The sequence below is a fragment of the Aquarana catesbeiana genome, linkage group LG10 (genome assembly GCF_042186555.1).
Source record: "Aquarana catesbeiana isolate 2022-GZ linkage group LG10, ASM4218655v1, whole genome shotgun sequence".
Taxonomy (NCBI): domain Eukaryota; kingdom Metazoa; phylum Chordata; class Amphibia; order Anura; family Ranidae; genus Aquarana; species Aquarana catesbeiana.
In genome coordinates this window covers 89,153,133-89,173,166 of record NC_133333.1, presented here as the reverse complement: position 1 = coordinate 89,173,166, position 20,034 = coordinate 89,153,133, and the positions used below count along the sequence as shown (strand labels likewise).

The window sequence follows — 20,034 nt, the reverse complement described above, 5'->3', positions numbered from 1 at the left end:
CCGCAATGTAGTCAGCAGGAGGATTAAAGTGGTCCCCCTCAAAACAAAAATCCATGTTGCATGCATGTCCCGAAACATAAAATTGGTGGGTTTAGTCCCGCTTTAATGATTCCTCAAACAGCTATGAATCAACACATGCCATGAACTGTTACTAGAGTGCTTACCTTAACACCCAAACTGCCTCCTTCACAAGGCTCTTTTGTTGCATCTTCTGGATTCTTGCAGCTGGAATGACCAGCTACCCCTTTCATTGATTTGATTTTAGTTCTTCCATTCGTGGAGGCTCAGCATCACGTGTACATCACCTAGGTATATGCATATACCACCTGCCTAGAACACCCCCACCTCCAGAATGACACCTGCCCATCAAAGTAGTTTTAGATTTGCATATCTCCCCTTAAACACCAATCCACCGCTTGCATCAGTGCTGAGTGTTGAGGCAGAGTGCTGTGATGTCAGGATTCATTCCCCTCCACCAGCCATGATCAGCCTGCATTGCATACCGCAGAGACCCAATGATAATGCCATTGAGTCTAAAATAAGGTATGCATTGAAACCAAAAGGTTTCATTCAAAATTGCATTAGCATGTTAATGAGGGAAAGAAAGAGCAACCAGGGATATCAAAACATAAGCAGATTACCTAAAAGTACAATATGAAGGTTCAACTGGGCTAAGTGCTAGACAATTATAAAATTACATTTCACTCTCTTAAAGTGTTTTTAAGGGGTATTTTCTTTTTCAGCCCGGGTTCACACCTATGCGAATTAGATGTGCATTTCCCCACATCTAATTCGCATAGGAGAAGAATGTGACTGGCTCCCTATGGAGCCGGTTCACCTATCTCCGGGGCGGCTGCAGTGCGCACTGCACAAAAACGCTGTGCATCTTTGGCTCCGTTTCAGTGGCGAATTCAGGCATAGAATCGGCCCTGATTCGTCCCTGAAACGGGGAACAGGGATGCATAGCGCTCCTGTGCGATCCGCAGCCCGGTATAGTGTGAATCCGGGCTTAAACATGTTATACTTTCTTGCTCTGTGCTTTTGGCGCCTCTGCCCACCCATTTCCCATTCAACACAGAGGATATGAATGACAACAGCAGAAGTCAATGGCTTCCGCTACTGTGTCTGAGGAGGTAGAGAGAGCGAGAAGCGTCACTGCAGACGAGCACAGTGCTGCATCGAAAGGGAGCTGAGAGGGCAATACAACTAGTGGAAGATTTTTTTACATTAAAGCGGAGTTCCAATTAAAAAAAAATAAAAATAATAATAATGAAAAGTCAGCAGCTAAATACTGCAGCTGACGACTTTTAATAATCGGACACTTACCTGTCCCAGGGTCCAGCAATGCGGGGTAACAAGGCCCTGCTCCTCACCCCCTCCTCTATGCGGTGCAGGCATGGTCACTGTGGGCGCCCGGCTGTTGGTTCACAGCTGGGCACGCACTGCGCATGCGCAAGCTGCACTGCGCCTGGCCAGGCAATCATCTGAGACCTGTGACGTGTCCCAGATGATTGCTGAGAGGGAAGGGGGAGAGGTGATCTTACTTCTGGTGCTGCTGGTGCTCCAGGAGGAATTGGGAGCTGGAACCCCCAAAAAAAGAGCGTTTCCGCTTCCCCCTCCCCAAAAAAATTACATGCCAAATGACATGTCAGGGGGTCACCTTCCCTTAAAGCGGACATTCCATTTTTGGGTGGAACTACACTTAAATGTAGGGAACCACTTTAAGACCCTGTTCACACAGGCATACATAAGTGTCCATCTACGCCAAAGGGCCGCCATTCCCAAATCGACATCAGCGCAGGTGTGTCCCCAAACACCGACAGTATGGGTTTGAGGACACGCACCCGCACAGATGTCAAGTTGACAGCAGTAGCTACATCCCAACAGACACGAATGGAACTGCCTGCACATGGATGGATGGAACAACTGTCCATCCTCAGAGGGCAACCATGGTCCTTTATATGGATGTACGCTTAAAGAGGAAGTAAACTCTGAATTTTTTTTTAAATATAATGATCCAACAATGTATTTGTAAGGCTTACATGTTTAAAAAGGTGACTAAAACGAGGTTTTAAAATACCTTTTTTAGCTTTTGTAAAATTGAATTTATTCCGGGTATTGGCCACACCACCTTTACTAGTGATTGCTGAATCTTTTGTGGACTTCATTTCCACCCTTACTTTGTTTTCCTGTCTAAATCTCGCACATGCGCGATCGCGTCTAAACCAAGTCTCTATCTCGATCACCTCTCCCGCGTCTCTGTGCTGCTCTGGTTCACTGTGTGAGGTCTTATACAGTCACAAGGGGATAACAAGGAAGGACAGGAGAGCACAGTATTGTGAGGCTTCTTCTGTGCCGTTCTCAATGACAGTAAATAACCCGACATGCAGAGCATAGTGACAGCGTGCCGTCAAAGAAGCTATGGACTGCGCAATCGCTGCTGACGTCATGACAGATTGCAGGACGGATTATGAGGAAACAGAAAGAGTAAGTGAAATTTCACAGGCAGCAATCAGCTGCCTGTTTTATATAGATTGCAATGAGCTAAAGTGAAAGTGGAGGGCTTACAACCACTTTAAATACGCCTTTGTGAATGAGGCCTAAGGCCCCTTTCACACGGGGGGATCTGTTGATCCTCGTTGAGCAGGCAAATGACAGGTCCCTCTCTACTCACTGTGTAGGGACGGACACATCAGAGCCCCGCTGTTCTCTATGGGAAGATCGGATGAAAAGGGACAGCCTGTCCGCTTTCATTCGATCCGATGGACGGATGGCAAACTTATCGCCATCTGCTCTGATTTCAGCGGATCTTGTCGGATCGGATGGCAGGCGGGTGTCAGCAGACAAATCTCCGCTGACATCCACCTGCCCACACAAGTCAATGGGTGGCTCACTCAGATCTGCCTGAAAAACGGACAGGCGGATTTTTGCAGGCCGATCGTTTGAAAGGGGTCCAATACAAATTTATTTAGCACTTCTCAATAAATGTATACATAGACAGTGGTGATGTAATATGTCTTACGTGGTATAACTTCCCGTGTTCACACATTTGATGTTCAGACGATTTATTTGGTCATATACATACCCACAGCATCATACCTTTTTACCCGACTGCAGAAGTAGCTTGTACTATTTTATAATACTAAAATCTAGAGCGAGAAAGAATTTAGAAAAAGAAAAAAGAAGAAGAAGAAGGTTGGTTGCAGCCCAGCACTCAGGCAGGACAGTCGTAGGGCCCCATACACAATAACTGTGGTAGATGGTGCTGTATTCACAACAACCTGCCCACAGACCACACAATCAGAAGATAACACAGATCTCTACAGTGAAACTTTGTTCACTCAAGACAGAGCAGTGTTAACCACACACTGTCAGCATTCCAAATGCTGGACACACAATTTAAAGCTTGGTAAATAGTGCCAATCTGTACTGACGTGTGCAATCACCATAGAGATGAACAGTGTCTGTGCAGCCTGTAATATGGTTGCGGTGATTACCTCTGAATCCATCACATTCAGGTAACACACATATGCTGAAATCACATGCCTTAAAGGGGTTGTAAAGGTTCATGTTTTTTCACCTTAATGCATCATATGCATTAAGGTTAAAAAACACCTGTCCGTGACCAGCCCCCCCGTTTTACTTACCTGAACCCTCGAACTTGTCCCACGGGGACGCGCTCTCTCTCTGCAGGGGGTTCTCGGCTCTTGATCGGATAGATTGATAGCAGCGCAGCCATTGGCTCCTGCTGCTGTCAATCAAATCCAATGAAACGTGCGCCAGGGAGCAGGGCCGAGTCCTGCATTTGGCCTCTATGGACCCCAATAGAGGGTGTTTGGGGCAACTCTGTGCAAAACGAGCTGCACAGTGGAGGTAAGTATGACATGTTCGTTATTTAAAAAAAAAAAAAAAAAAACCTGAACCTTTAGTGTCACTTTAAGTTGGCCACACATTATGCAATTTTTGTGTGTTAAACCACAGCTTGAAGGATAGAAAATTGCTTAGTTCCCCCATCCACACAGTCAGGGTTGATGGGGGAATCCCTCCCGCTGAACTTTCCCTCCTGCAAGAATACAATGATAAGTGTTTCCAGCGGCAGTGATCAAACCAAAAATAACTGACAGGCTTGATGTACTGAAGTCGATCGATAGCTTGACATCAGTACAACCAGCCTGCCCAAAGACAGATCTAAAATGGGCCCCTTGGCATTTTTAGTTTTTTGTTGCCTCACAAACTGGAATTAACATGGATTGTTTGAGGATTTGCATCATTTAATTTACAGAACATGCCCACAACTTTGAAGATTTTTTTTTTTTTTTTTTTTTTTTTTTTTATTGTGAAGCAAACAACAAATAGGACAAAATAACAGAAAAAGTCAATGTGCATAACTATTCACCCCCCCAAAGTCAATACTTTGTAGAGCCACCTTTTGCGGCTATCACAGCTCCAAGTTGCTTTGGATAAGGCTCTATGAGCTTGCCACATCTTACCACTGGCATTTTTGCCCATTCCTCCTTGCAAAACTGCTCCAGCTCCTACAGGCTGGGTTCACACTATACTACACGATATTAGTATGACTTTCATCCTACTTTGCTCTGCGACATCAGTCCTACATGGGTCCTACATTGATCCTACAATGGTCCTACATCCATCCGACTTTCATGAACAAGATACTACTTTGATCCGACTTTTCAGATAGTACACTTGTCCTTTGACCAATCAAAATCAACACACAATGGGAGGGGCTACAGCAGGGGGCAGGAAATAACACAATGTCGGATGCCAAAGTCGGATGGTTAGGACAAGGATCCGACTTTGATCCGACTTCAATGATAGTCAATGGGCTGAAGTAGGATCAAAGTCGGACCAAAGTAGTACAGGGAGCATTTCTAAAGTCGGAATGACTTGTGTTGGACCAGTTAAGAAGGCTCCCATAGGGAAACATTGAATTTCACACATCATGCGACATGAGCTCCTAATGTCGGAGCGTTTGTCGGACCAGTGTGAACCCAGCCTCAAGTTGGATGGTTTGCGCTTGTGAACAGCAGTCTTTAAATCTTAATCTTTATGTAATGACAGATCACGTGACACTTAGATTGCACACAGGTGGACATCATTTCACTAATTACAGTATGTGACTTCTGAAGGTAATTGGTTGCACCAGAGCTTTTTATGGGCTTCATAAAGGGGGTGAATACATACGCACATGCCAATTATCAGTTTTTAATTTTCTGAAAAATCGTTTTATTTATATATTTTTCTAATTTTACTTCACCAACTTAGACTATAGTGTTCTGATCAATCACATTTAATTCAGATTAAAAAAAACATTGAACTAAAGGCTGTAATGTAACAAAATAGGTAAAAAGCCGGGGGGGGGGGGGGGGTGAATACTTTTGCAAGACACTGTAGATGATGCTAGACATCCTCCAGCCAGAATATAAAGAAGGATTTTTGTTCTTTATTTTCACCTGGTGATCTGGCCAGGAACACATTTCCTGTTTTACACCCCTTTCAAACGATCAGACCGTCTATCCATTTTTCATCCATCTGTCAATGGACTACAATGCATTCTTATGGGCAAACGGATGACCATCCATTAACCTCCGTATCCGATCTTGTCCGTTTTTTTAAACGTTATATGTAAACTCAACCGCAGGCAGTAGTTGGACAATAGGAAGTACATTGGAAGTACATCCCTAAGGAGAAACATGGCCAGAGATGTCTCCCAGGAGCAATAAACCTGGTGCATGAAAGGCCAGGCTTGTGGGACTCAGCATCTCGGCAAATCCACATATGGGCACATATGACAAACAATGTCACATTGTTCCAAAAATTGTTGGAATCCATCACACTTTACAGATAGCACACACAAGGACAAGTCACTTGATGAAAAATGCAATGCAACATGGGAGGAGCAATGCTTTCTGGGTAATGTCATCAAAGCCACAGAAACTGCTGTAAATGGCTAAAAACAGATGCGTAAACGGGTAAATCAATGGATGTAAATGGATGTTAATGGAACGGAAGACGGATGAAGAAACGGAGAAGAACTGATACATTTTTAGCGTGGCTAAACTGACAGTGCCCGTGTGAATGAGGCCTTAGGGCATGGATATGCAATTAGTGGACCTCCAGCTGTTGCAGAACTACAAATCCCATGAGGCATAGCAAGACACTGACAACCACAAGCTTGACACCCAGAGGCAGAGGCATGATGGGACTTGTAGTTTTGCAACAGCTGGAGGTCCGTTAATTGCAGATCCCTGCCTTAGGGGGTCTACACTCTGGAAGGCGGGGGGGGGGGGGGGCAATGGAGCCACCCTTGAACAGCAGCATTGTCAGCTTGGGGTAGGGTAGCATAGTACTAGCAGGTCTAGATGGACTTGACTAATAACTTGAAGCTCAACTCCAGCTAATACTGTATAAGAAGTTACAGCAACAGTATTTTCCTTTTGGGATAAAGGCTTTACATAAAAGATGACCATTGTAAGCACCCCCATTTTAGACCTCATGCGCACTGGGCATTAACACTGCTTTTCAGCATCTAAACGCTCCTCCATGTTAGCCAATCATAGGCATTTAAAAAAGGTAGAAAAAAAAAAAAAGCATTCAGGAAAGAACAATTTCTGCAGAAAAATCACCCAAAGTGCCTATAGGCAAGGTGCTTATAGTGCTGGAGTGTTCATCCATTTCAATGGCCAGAAAAAATGATTCTTCTGGTCAATTGAATAAATGAACACCCAAACAAGCTTAAAGCCCATTTGCTGCTTTGGACCCCTTTCACACTGAGGCCACGTTCTCATTTTAGCGGCGCCTTTCAGCCAACTAGCGGGGCGCTTTTAACCGCGAAGAAGGGGTATAAAACTTCCATGGTATGGCGCTTCCGAAGCGCTGGCCATTAATTTCAATGGGCAGGGTGTTTTACGAGTGCTAAATACATCGTTCCCAACCCGCCCCAAAGATGCTGCCTGCAGGACTTTTAAGAACGTCCCGCAAGCGCACCACCCGGGTGTGAAAAGTCACACTTGAATGAATGGGAGGCGGTTTTCAAGCGCTTAGCAGAGTCCATTTCCAGCACTAAAGCACCTGAACACCGACCCGTGTGAAAGGGGTCTTAGGTACTTTACACTGCTTTTCTCCTGCCAGGGCAAAAGGCATTTAGAGGAGCTGGACAAACGCCCAATGTGCACGAGGCCTTTAAAGGTTTGTCTCAACCCTCTAACTGCCACCTTTATGGACAGCTTGGTATGTTGAAGGAAGTTGAAAAAATAACAGACCTACTTGGCCACATCCCCAAGTAAAAAGAAAGGACAAAATACAAAACTAATGCAGCCACTACATATAAGGATTGGTGAGCTGCAATTTAATAATGAAAAAAATGTTTCGGTTTAATACTGCTTGAAGTCACGGCATCAATTTTTTTTTTAATAAATCCTCAATATGTCCGAAGTCTGTATCTAGGCAGAAATCCAGATCACATGTTTAAATTGGTGCTGCCTATAAAATGTTAGATTGGAGCTGACCATAGATGCAAAATCCAGCAACCAAATGAGCATTAGCACAGCAGAGTGGATAAAAAAAATAAAATCAGATTTTTTGGCTCAAATTTGTTTTACTAAAATGCTTTTGGAGTAAAAATCTATCTAAAAGATAGTTTTCCATTCATGATACATTAATAATTTAGTTTATTCAGCATGAAATGGAGCTTAGTTATGTAGCATGAGGCTGTATATTCTGATATTGCCGTTTTACTAACCAGCTTATTATTCTAAATAGGAAACCTTCACGTTGCTTGCAAATATTAAAGATTCTAACTACCAGCAAGAATAAGTGCTTACATCACATAAGTGGTCCATCATGGCAGCATTAGAGCTGCACGACCAATCGTTAAAGAATAGAGATCGCAATTTTACCCCCCCTCCCAATCTTAAAAAAAGCATTTTCTCAATTCAGTGCAGAGAGTTCTCTGCTCAAGTCAACAGCTGTCAAAAAAAAAAAAAAAAAGGCAGCCTGTCAAGTTTCTCACATCAAAGAGAAACAAACATTCTAATATATAGTGCTTTTAGATCAATGGGATTAACTTCAGTCTGTAAATGAGGTCAGTTTAACCACTTAACCACCTCAATACAGGGCACTTTCACCCCCTTCCTGCCCAAGCCATTTTTCTGTTTTCAGCGCTGTCGCACTTTGAATGACAATTGCGCGGTCATGTTATACTGCACTCTAATGACATTTTTATCATTTTTTCCCCACAAATAGAGCTTTCTTTTGGTGGTATTTGATCACCTCTGCGGTTTTTACTTTTTGCGCTATAAACAAAAGAAGAGGGACAATTTTGAAAAAACACAATATTTTTTACTTTTTGCTATAATAAATATCCAATTTTTTTTTTTTTTAACAAATTTTTTCCTCAGTTTAGGCCATTATGTATTCTTCTACATATTTTTGGTAAAAAAAAATTGCAATAAGCGTATATTGATTGGTTTGCGCAAAAGTTATAGCATCTACAAAATAGGGGATAGATTTATAGCATTTTTATTATTTATTTATTTTTTACTAGTAATGGCGGCGATCTGCGATTTTTATTGTGACTGCGATATTGCGGCGGACACATCGGACACTTTTGACACATTTTTGGGACCATTCACATTTATACAGCGATCAATGCTATAAAATTGCATTGATTACTGTGTAAATGTGACTGGCAGGGAAGGGGTTAACACTAGGGGGCGCACAAGGGGTTAATGTATGACCTAAGGAGGTGATTCTAACTGTGGGGGGAGGGGACTGACTGGGGGAGGTGACCGATCCGTGTCCCTATGTACAAGGGACACGCCATCGGTCTCCTCTCCTCTCTGACAGGACGTGGATCTGTGTTTACATGCACAGATCCACGCTCCTGCTCTGTTACCCGGCAATCGCGGGTGCCCGGCGGACATCGCGGCCGCCGGGCACACGCACCGGGTCCCGAGTGACGCAGCGGGCACGTGAGCGCCCCCTAGTGGCTCGGGAGGGCGAGGACGTCATATGACGTCCTCCCAGAACAACAGAAGCCTCGTCCCGCCGTCATATGACGGTGGGCGGTGGCTTAGTGGTTAAAGTCTAAACCTTTGACACTTGTTGCTTACAAGTTAAAATCAGTATTTTTTGCTAGAAAATTACTTAGAACCCCCGAAACATTATATATATTTTTTAGCAGAGACCTTAGAGAATAAAATGGTGGTTGTTGCAATATTTTATGTCACACTGTATTTGCGCAGCAGTCTTTCAAACGCATTTTGAAATGCATTCTATGTATTGAGGTGAAAAGCCTCCTGTAATGCTGCAGCCCCCCTGAGCTCCCGTTTTACTTACCTGTACCCCCTCTATGTCACGGCGGGGATGAGCACACCAGCAAAAGCTGAAGCAGGACACGGGAGCGTGCCCGCACGGGTATCCATGAAGGAGAGCGCTTCTCCGATGGGGCACTTAAGAGGAGGAGCCAGGAGCGCCGCTGAGGGACCCCAGAAGAGGAGGATCAGGGCCACTCTGTGCAAAATCAACTGCACAGCGAAGGCAAGTATGACATGTTTGTTTTTTTTAAACCCTAATCCTTTACAACAACCCCTTTAATGAATAAAAAAAAAAAAAAAAAACTAAAAGTAAAGTTAGCCCTTTTTTTTTTGTATAAATGTGAAAAGCTGTTGCGCCACGAGAATTGTCATCTTTATTCTAAGCAAAAAAAATAAAAAATTGCGATTCTCATTTTAGCTAGAATCGTGCAGCTCTAGCAGGTATCCACTCACCTGCTGCCGCCATTGTCCCTCATCTTGTTGTGTCACTGCTGCATCACCAGCCTTCCCATAAAGTGAAAGGGACTGTCGGTGAGTCAACAGCGGGTCAGAGGAGGAGCTGCTGCAGGACAGAGATGACAGTTGTTCTTTCAAAATTATGATTTAAATCAAGCCTTTTTACTAGTGATTTAAATCATGATTTTTAATCGTGATTTAAAATCGACTTGATTTAAATCAAATCCACCCTGCAGCACAGGGAAGACTTTCATGTTTGTACCCCTGAGAGATCCAATGTTCTTGGGGGAAGGCAACAGATAAAAAAAATAAAAAAAAAAAATCGATCTCAGTAAACGTGCTGCTGACCCAAGTATGCCCAGGAAAGAGCCATTGGTAGAAGGCCCACAAATATAAAAACATTACCCAACAAGACCTTATATAGATAGGTCTTTCAAAAATTCTCTTTATTTCTGCAAGTATCTAAAGCTAGCACAGTAAAACCTGGTCCACAGCTAGATGAAAGCATGGGACTGCATTTCCCACCCACCCCAAGCATTGAGTGTTGTTTAGGCGAGTACAAAGAGGAATAATGTGCTTTAAGAAGCCCGACTATTGTTCCTTTTTCTGAAGTACAATTTCCCGAATTCAGAATGACCCATTCCTGTTACTCACAGATCTCCAATTCAGCTTTGCTCCTATTCTATGAAGCAGAAGAGACAAAGTACCTCTGTGCTATTCTAGGAAAGACCACCACATGGAACTTACACACATTATATTCACAAAATGGGCTATTTTGGTCTATTTGAAAACGTAACCCTTATCAGGTTAAGAGAGACTGAAATACCAGCTGAAAGCCGGCCATAGACAGATCAAATGTGGTTGGGTCAGCAGAAAACAGACACTTTTTAAACCATCTATGAGCAGGCTGGTTCTACTGATCAATCAACTTCAGTACAACCAGCCTTTTGGGGTTTTTTGTGGAATTACTACCGCCAGCTATAGCCAACAGCAGTAATCATTATATTCTGATGGCTGGGAAACCTCCCGCTGTCAGAAAACAATATTGCGGTAGGGAGGTTCCACCATCAACACTGAGTGTGTTGATGGGGTAATTGAGCGATTTTCTTTCCTTCAATCCACGGTACCAAACCTATTTGTTACTGCCTTCATGTCATCCACTCCAACCCTTTCCTAAAGCAATGCTACTTACCAAAGTAAGATTATTACTGCTGGGTGAGAGAGAAACTAATGATCAGCAAGTTTTTATTCCTGCTAACGGCTAAAAAATAGGCATAAGAGAAGTTACATTTTAAGCTGGCCACCCACTCACATGCTTACCTAAACTATGTAACCATTACAAGTGGTGAAGTGGTGATGAATTATCGAATGAGGACAAATGTTCTGATGACATTTATCTAAGATGGGAGTTGGTCTCATATCTTGTTGTGTCTGCAGGACAGGATGTAAAAGGAAACTTTCCCCAGAAGAGCACAGACATCAAAAATATCACGATAGGATTTAAACCTTGCCATAATCTATCCAAAAAATAAATAAAACATAATTTTGGCAATACACAATAAACAAGTCAACAAGACATTTCAGTGCTACCTGAAAACCATACCATTGTGATGTTCTATACTTCCCATAATAACCACAGTAATCAACATAATACCTCCCAAAGACTTCACATATTTCTTCCTTTGAATGACATGAGCCCAACAAATATGTATAGAAAGTTCTTGCTTGTACACCTGATCAATGTTGCCAGAATATTAATTCATTCTGTGACATGGCAGACGTGACTAAGTCCTTATTAATCAAGAAAAGAATTGTGTTCTACTTGGTACCCGTCACTATTGTTCCACTACTAGGATCAATACAACCGCCTTATGACTAACCCATGAATTGCCAGACCGTCCTGAAATAGTTTGACCTTTGCAGACAATCTTACTGCCAATCTGCTATAGGGAGCCCTGGAGGCCCAGGAGAGCACCCTCCCTCTCGATGTAGACCCCCTTTATGCTGCTTTTTCACAAGAAAACTCACCTCGCCACCCTGCTAAGGACCCAAAAAGGAAAATTCCACAGACTACATAGGATCACTACCCCCAGCCCACATATGATTACTACTCTCCCCCAAAACCTATTACCAGTTTCCTCAACCACAACCAGGAGTAAACACAAACTTGGGTTCCTAAAATCTCTGCAATGTAGCTCAAGCTTTTATCAATATGTCCTTATTGTCACATTATATTTATATACATTTTCTACCTTTGTAATATTCTCTTTTGGGAAAAAAAAAAAACACAACTTTAAAACTGATTGATGAAAAAATATTTAACAAGGTAAGCTGCATTTTGATGAAGGGAGTTTGGTTTTCAATTATCTGAAGGCCTTTGAAAGGGTGTCACAATGCTGGAGATACAAGTATATTATCTAAGAAGAGTGAAGATCTTCAACCTGCCTAACGCAGATGATCAGCACTAAACTCTCCCATTTATCAGTTGTTAAATGGATACCTTTGGCAACATCGGGGACCTTATTCACAAAAGGTGGGCAAAAGCAGGGTTTAGGACCCCGCTGATCAGTTCTGGTAGCCAAAGCATGGTAAGGTGAGCATTCACCAACAGCGCACAACAAGCAGCGGGCCAACAATGTCTGGCTGGCTTCAACTATACAACATTGGTACTGACTTTACCAACGTCAGATCTCATGTTCAATTATAAACTAAAGAGAGTCATTTCTTGTTCTTTAGGCCAAGCAGGGGCACCTCTCCACCGGCATTTTTCTCTAGGAGGATGCTATTTTCAACTAAATCCCATCCACCACCACAAACCGTGCCATAGAACTTGCAAAGCCATATAGGAATCTACTTCAATAAAGCAGAAGATTTGGAATTTCCTAAACGCATACACTGCTGTCATTAATACAATTTTCCCACAAGTACAAAGCCAGTATCAATTAGCCATACCTCTTACCTTAACTTCATATTTTTTAACAAATATACCAGGACCAGACAAAATGGTTTGCGCAAGATTGTGAGTCGCAAGATCCTTAAACACTGTACTTTAGATTTCCCTTATTGTTACTTTATACTGTACTTAAAAAAAATACAACAAATGTGTACTTTATAAAAAAAAAAAATTTTAAAAAAAAGGGAGGTGCACTTAAAGAAAATTTGGGTGCCAAAACTGAAAATTAAGGATGCAAGTGGCCAAAAACAGAAAATTATAGAAAATATTAAAAACGATCATTTTCTGTTTTCGGCCACTTGCATCCTTAATTTTCAGTACCCAAATTTTCTTTAAGTGCAGCTCCCTTTTTTTTTTTCTATTGTTTTTGTTTTAATATATAAAATATTGTATAATATTCGGCTTTTTAATATCATAAATAATAATTTATTGTCGGCCATTATCAGCACCTTTAGCACAAGAAAAGCTCAAGAAAAATGCATCCCTTTAAAGTCTATGTAGTACTGTAGTCAGTAGCAGTCTTCACACTGATCCATTGCACTTCTGTTGCAGTGTTAAAAAATCTAGTTTGCTGCATCTTTGGTCAGTTAAAAAAAAAAAAAAAAACAAAAAAAAAAAAAAACTGCACCTACCCATCAATAACACACTTATTACGTTTTTGGGTCAGATGACCTATGAAAAACACACACGTTTTCGGCAGCATTATCAGCACCTTTTTCTTTATCGGCAAAACGCTGATAACCCTATTGTCAGCTAATAATTTTTGGCGGCCGAAATTTCAGTGCATCTCTAAAATAAAATCATCATGAGCACCATATTAGCCCCTATATTCAAGTAGATGAATAACCCCAACTCACAGACTGATTTCATGCAGCCTCTTTGTATGCATATGCAAGCACTCTAACAATTTCTATGTCATTGCTCAGGGCAGGCTCCCTGTTGGAGAAAACGGCACAACATGCCTGCACATTGAGCATCAGTGCAACCCACTTGTAGTGTTCAACAGATGTGCAAGTGACAGAATGACAACAAAAGGCGCAAAGCTGGGATACAGGGACAAATTGCTGTCACCCTATTCCAGGAATTGCCTAAACAAGGACAATCATGTCAGGATAAGCAGGTATTATTTTATATAATATGTTATAGATATGAGGTTTTAGTATTTGGGTTTACGTCTACTTTAAATTGACCTTTAATTTTAACAGCAAAAAACATGACGACCTTCAAAAACAAAACAAAAAAACAAAAACAACACATTTATGGCAGGCTTCCTTAAGTAAGGTTCCAAAGAACCCTAGGGTTCCTCCAAAAGGATGCTAGGGGTTCCTATAGCAGTCAACAGTGGAAGATTATTCTCCAACCTACATTGACTACTAATGTAGGGGGGCAAATCCCTGACATTCAATGTGAGGGGGCACCTCTCACCCGTTTGCAAACCTAAAGGGGGCACCTCTCCACCAATCGCTAAACCCAAAGGGGGCACCTCTCCACCGATCGCTAAACCCAAAGGGGGCACCTCTCCACCGATCGCTAAACCCAAAGGGGGCACCTCTCCACCGATCACTAAACCCAAAGGGGGCACCTCTCCACCGATCACTAAACCCAAAGGGGGCACCTCTCCACCGATCACTAAACCCAAAGGGGGCACCTCTCCACCGATCACTAAACCCAAAGGGGGCACCTCTCCACCGATCACTAAACCCAAAGGGGGCACCTCTCCACCGATCACTAAACCCAAAGGGGGCACCTCTCCACCGATCACTAAACCCAAAGGGGGCACCTCTCCACCGATCACTAAACCCAAAGGGGGCACCTCTCCACCGATCACTAAACCCAAAGGGGGCACCTCTCCACCGATCACTAAACCCAAAGGGGGCACCTCTCCACCGATCACTAAACCCAAAGGGGGCACCTCTCCACCGATCACTAAACCCAAAGGGGGCACCTCTCCACCGATCACTAAACCCAAAGGGGGTACCTCTCCACCGATCACTAAACCCAAAGGGGGCACCTCTCCACCGATCACTAAACCCAAAGGGGGCACCTCTCCAATGACCACTGATGTGAGGGGTCACTTCTCCACTGATCACCAATAAAGGGACATTTTTCCATTGACCAAGATAAGAGGACAATTTTTCATTGACAAGTGGTGTAAACAGACACTATAATCCTCACAGTTTGTTTCTTTTCTAGACATTACTATTTCATCGTTGCCATATAAAGCAGAGGAGTGTTGTAAAATAATCTGGACTGGGTGTCAAATACTCTAATTATACCATTTTTTTTTTTTTTTTAATTCTTATTTTTAAAACGTTCTGCAGCATTTTTATCATGCTAATGTACTCTGACCTGGGAGATATTTTCTGAGCAGGGGCTCCCTAAGACCTCAGATATATTAAATGGTTTCCTTGAGGTAAAATGGTAGCGAAATTCTGACTTAAAATATGTATAAACCCAGGAACAAAAAGGTAATATATAGCAGCTTAACAGCCCTTAGATGTGGTGGCTGTATTAGTTTTCTTTTTTTTTTTTAACATTTAACAAGTGTATAACGTGCACCCGTTGGTGTGTATTGTAAAGAGGCAGTGTGATGCGTTACTACAACGCTTTGCATGGTTTACCTTTCTTTTCTTCTTTAACTTTATTGAAATGTCACAAATTGACAATTTATTAAACATTAATGCAGCCCAGCATGTTAAGTGCAGTGTGCCAACACAAGCAGGGCATAAATGCAATCTGTCCTACCTTTTTCAGTGGACACCAAGGCAGCACATTGGTGTGTACTGAAACAATAGGAAATGAGGTAAATGGCCCTATAATGTGTTGGGATTATGCGAAAGGGCCCTAAAGGGAAACAAAATAAGGGGGATTAAAACTAGAGCAGCTCCGTATAGCAATCAGCTTCTAACTTCATAGGGCTGCATTCACATGGACATTTAACCACACTGCCAATCTAATTCCTGCAACTGGGATTGACAGTTGTATGTGGATAGCTACAACCAATGCCCGTACAGTGCAATGACAGCTATTCCAGACTGTTCACACAACCTGCGATGATCATGGCTGGATGCACACAAAGTGGCCAAACTATCTGCACACAGCTGTCAACCCCAGCCACAGGAAACAATCGATTCTTGCCATTGGGATTGTCAGAGAATGCAGCCTTCAAGTGGAACTAAATGTAGAAAGTCAAAAATTTCAAACAGGCAGGCTTTTTATTGCAATGTTCCCACTGCAAAAAAGTACACTTACCTGCTTGTTTGCAATCCTCCATGGAATATACGAGTTGCCCACGTGCAGCTGAGTTTACATTCCGGAACACTGCTAGTGTGCTGGGATGACTGCACTCCAACATATGCGCTAGTGCAGGGGTCTCAAACTAGCGGCCCTTCAGTTGTTGCAAAACAACAAGTCCCATGAGGCATTGCAAGGCTGACAGTTACAAGCATGACTCCCAGAAGAGACAAAGGCATGATGGGACTTGTAGTTTTGCAACAGCTGGAGGGCCGCCAGTTTGAGATCCCTGCGCTAGAGCCATGTCATCCTGCGCCAGCCAATTGGAACAGCCCAAGACTGGCACACAAAAGGACCCGGGGAGAAAATATCGCACTGATGAGGGAGCTCGCAGGCGTCGGACCTAGGGTAAGTATCTGTGCCTTTAATTAAAGACTTTCAAAATGAAAGCCGACTGGTTGCCATGGACAGCTGCTCCAGATTTTGATCAATTCCCCTTAAAAGATGAAAACGAATACAAAAGGATGATATGCTGCAATATATGACATTTTTGTTTTTGGGTTCAGATATCCTTTAGAAAAATTACCCTCACAGTGGCCCGGGGGCTAAAGTGCTTCTAAACTCAAAATAGTTTTTTTTTACCTTAATGCATTAATTTCAACTACCTAATCTACCCACCCCCATCACCAATCCACAGCTGTCCCAGCTGCAGCCCCGCTCTCCTCTCTTCTGGGCCTCACAGGAGACACAGAGCAATTGGAGCTATAGGCTCCTGCTACTGTCAGTCAAACCCGTGAGGTGATAGCAGGGGTGGGACTTATGGGCACTGTGTGTCTATGGACACACACAGCCCGGCTCAGGAGAGTGCACTCAGGGGTTTCCCCTTAGCACCTGGCTTGCTGAGGGGGCATGCAGAGGAAGAAGTTGCAGACAGCACCAGTGGAGGTCTGAAAAAGAAGTATGGGATTACTCTGTGCAATACTGTTGTATAGAGCAGGCAAGAATAACATCTTTTTTACTTTAATAAAGAAATTGTAATCTTTACTATCACTTGAAATGACTGTGAAGTCCAGGGGTACAGAAATAATCTGTACAATGAACTGTACTCCTCATTCTGGCAGGCTTCTTCAATGCTATGTGACTGGTCCCTCAAAACCACTTCTATAGGCCAGTGGATACATCAAGTACAATGCTGGACCTGTAGTCCTGAGGACACCAAGGGCTCACCCACAATGCAAAGCGTTGTATTGAGGAGAGCCAAGAAGAAGGTAATCACATAATAGTCCTCTACTCCCTAGACTCAATGAGCATTTACCCTTGAAGTTTGGGGGGGGGGGGGGGGCATATTTTGTTATCCTGGAGTTCATTTTTATAAGGAATTAAAAAAGGAATTCTTAGCAATGTCTGCACACAAAACTCATATTTAAGCTGGATTAACAGGATGACAAGCAGGATGACGGCGGTGATGACGGGGAGCAGAAGGGGAACGACGGGGAGCAGAAGGGGAACGACGGGGAGCAGAAGGGGAACGACGGGGAGCAGAAGGGGAACGACGGGGAGCAGAAGGGGAACGACGGGGAGCAGAAGGGGAACGACGGGGAGCAGAAGGGGAACGACGGGGAGCAGAAGGGGAACGACGGGGAGCAGAAGGGGAACGACGGGGAGCAGAAGGGGAACGACGGGGAGCAGAAGGGGAACGACGGGGAGCAGAAGGGGAACGACGGGGAGCAGAAGGGGAACGACGGGGAGCAGAAGGGGAACGACGGGGAGCAGAAGGGGAACGACGGGGAGCAGTAGAGGGCGACGGGGAGCAGTAGAGGGCGACGGGGAGCAGTAGAGGGAGACGAGGACGGACGGGGAGCAGACAACGACGAGGGAGGACGGGGGGCAGACAACGACGAGGGAGGACGGGGGGGCAGAGAACAAAGAGGGAGGACGGGGGGGCAGAGAACAAAGAGGGAGGACGGGGGGGCAGAGAACGAAGAGGGAGGACGGGGGGCAGAGAACGAAGAGGGAGGACGGGGGGGCAGAGAACGAAGAGGGAGGACGGGGGGCAGAGAACGACGAGGGAGGACGGGGGGCAGAGAACGACGAGTGAGGACGGGGGGCAGAGAACGACGAGTGAGGACGGGGGGCAGAGAACGACGAGTGAGGACGGGGGGGCAGAGAACGACGAGGGAGGACGGGGGGGCAGAGAACGAAGAGGAGGACGGGGGGGCAGAGAACGAAGAGGAGGACGGGGGGGCAGAGAACGAAGAGGAGGACGGGGGGGCAGAGAACAACGAGGGAGGACGGGGGGGCAGAGAACAACGAGGGAGGACGGGGGGGCAGAGAACAACGAGGGAGGACGGGGGGGCAGAGAACGAAGAGGGAGGACGGGGGGGCAGAGAACGAAGAGGGAGGACGGGGGGGCAGAGAACGAAGAGGGAGGACGGGGGGCAGAGAACGAAGAGGGAGGACGGGGGGCAGAGAACGAAGAGGGAGGACGGGGGGCAGAGGAGAAGTGGGCAGAATAAAGAGGAGTAGACTGCAGGCAGTGTGATCCATGGAGGTGATAGAAGGGTCAGCCTGGTGATCAGTAGGTGAAGGATAATAAACAGGTGACCTCTTCCTGCTCTCCCGGTGACATGGAGGTGACAAGTGCCCCCCATACACACTGAACTGTAGATGAATGTTGTCACATGACATCCTCCTTGCAGATCAGCCCGGATCCCCTGATCTCCGGGGCCTACCCTGTACATGTGACCCCCTCCAGCCATCACCTGACCCGCTTCCTCCGGAGCCCCCATCATCCTCCATGAATTTCCCTCCCCCCTTCTCCACTCGCGCTTACCTTTGCCCGTGTAACGATGTGCGTGGCCAGTTTCACCACGGCGAAGTTACCCTTGCCAATGGTCCTGTCTAATTCGTAATAACCAATCCGAGCCGGGGACGAACGGTGCGGCGGGAGTTGTGTCCCGGGACCCCCGGGCGCTGTGGCCGCCATCTTTTTGCTAGCAAGTCCCGGTCTGACCGGCGGACACCGCGGCCTGACGTCACGGAGGCGTGGCCTGCTGACGGCAGAGGGAGAATGGGCGGGGCCGTTGTGTCAGTGGAAAGGAGGGGGCGGGGCGGGGCGGGGCAGTGCGGAGAGCTTGTCACCTTCTAACTCCTCCTACTCGGGAATAGCAGCGGCGCTGCGTGCAGGGCTCATCGCTCATAATAAACCTTCATTTCCTGTTATTCCGTCCTCTGCCATACACACTGATCACACGGGCTGGGGCCACTGATATCAGAGGGCTAAGAGGAGTGTTTGTCCACAATTACTCTCCACAGGGAAAACATTCTACAGCTGATAGAACGTTATCAGGATGGAAGTTGTACATATGATTTGGTTACAGAGTGCTGCGAATGTTTAATAAAAACCATTCATTAGGAGATGCAAAACATTCCGGTAGTTCTTATTTCTGTTACTTTAAAGTGTAACCAAAACCATCGGATTTACAAAACAGTCACATCAAGGGATCCCATGACTGATAACTGTCACCCCGCATTGTGCTCTCTACTCAACTGTCAGACCACCAAATGGCTTCCTTGGCTGTACAGGATAGGAGGGTGTAGTTCCACGCTAATGCCGCATACACACAACCGTTTTTTCCATCAGAATAAACTCTGACGGTTTTTCCAATGGAGTTCTGCTGAAACAGACTTGCGTACACACGATCACACCAAAATCTGATCATTTAGAACGTGGTGACGTACAACACCTACGACAGAACTAGAAAAAGGAAGTTCAGTAGCCTATAGCTGCCCTTGCGTTGCTTTTTGGTCCGTCAGACTAGCATACAGACGAACGGTTTTCCGATAGGAATTGATTCCGGCAGAAAAATTTAAAACATGTTCTATTTCTAGGTCCGGCAGAATTTTCAAAAGAAAAAGACAGATGAAGCCCACACACGATCGGAATAGCCGATGAAATGATTCCGGTCGTGTGTACGCGGCATTAGAATCTGTTGCTATGGTTGCAACAGATTTAAAAAGAACTACCACCAGTTCTTAGATAAGCAAACTGGAGGT

At 44.7% G+C, this 20,034-nt stretch overlaps 1 protein-coding gene across 2 annotated transcripts in view; it reads right to left on the bottom strand.

Annotated features, from left to right (window-relative positions):
• Nucleotides 1-19,044, bottom strand: part of SIK3 (SIK family kinase 3) — a 309,635-nt gene extending 290,591 nt beyond the window's left edge. For both annotated transcript variants that reach the window (XM_073602379.1, XM_073602380.1), the window contains exon 1: nucleotides 18,812-19,044. In XM_073602379.1, the coding sequence (XP_073458480.1) occupies nucleotides 18,812-18,964 (153 nt within the window). In that variant the 5' untranslated portion in view covers nucleotides 18,965-19,044. The remainder of the gene's footprint in view (nucleotides 1-18,811) is intronic.
• Between the last annotated feature and the right edge of the window lie 990 nt (nucleotides 19,045-20,034).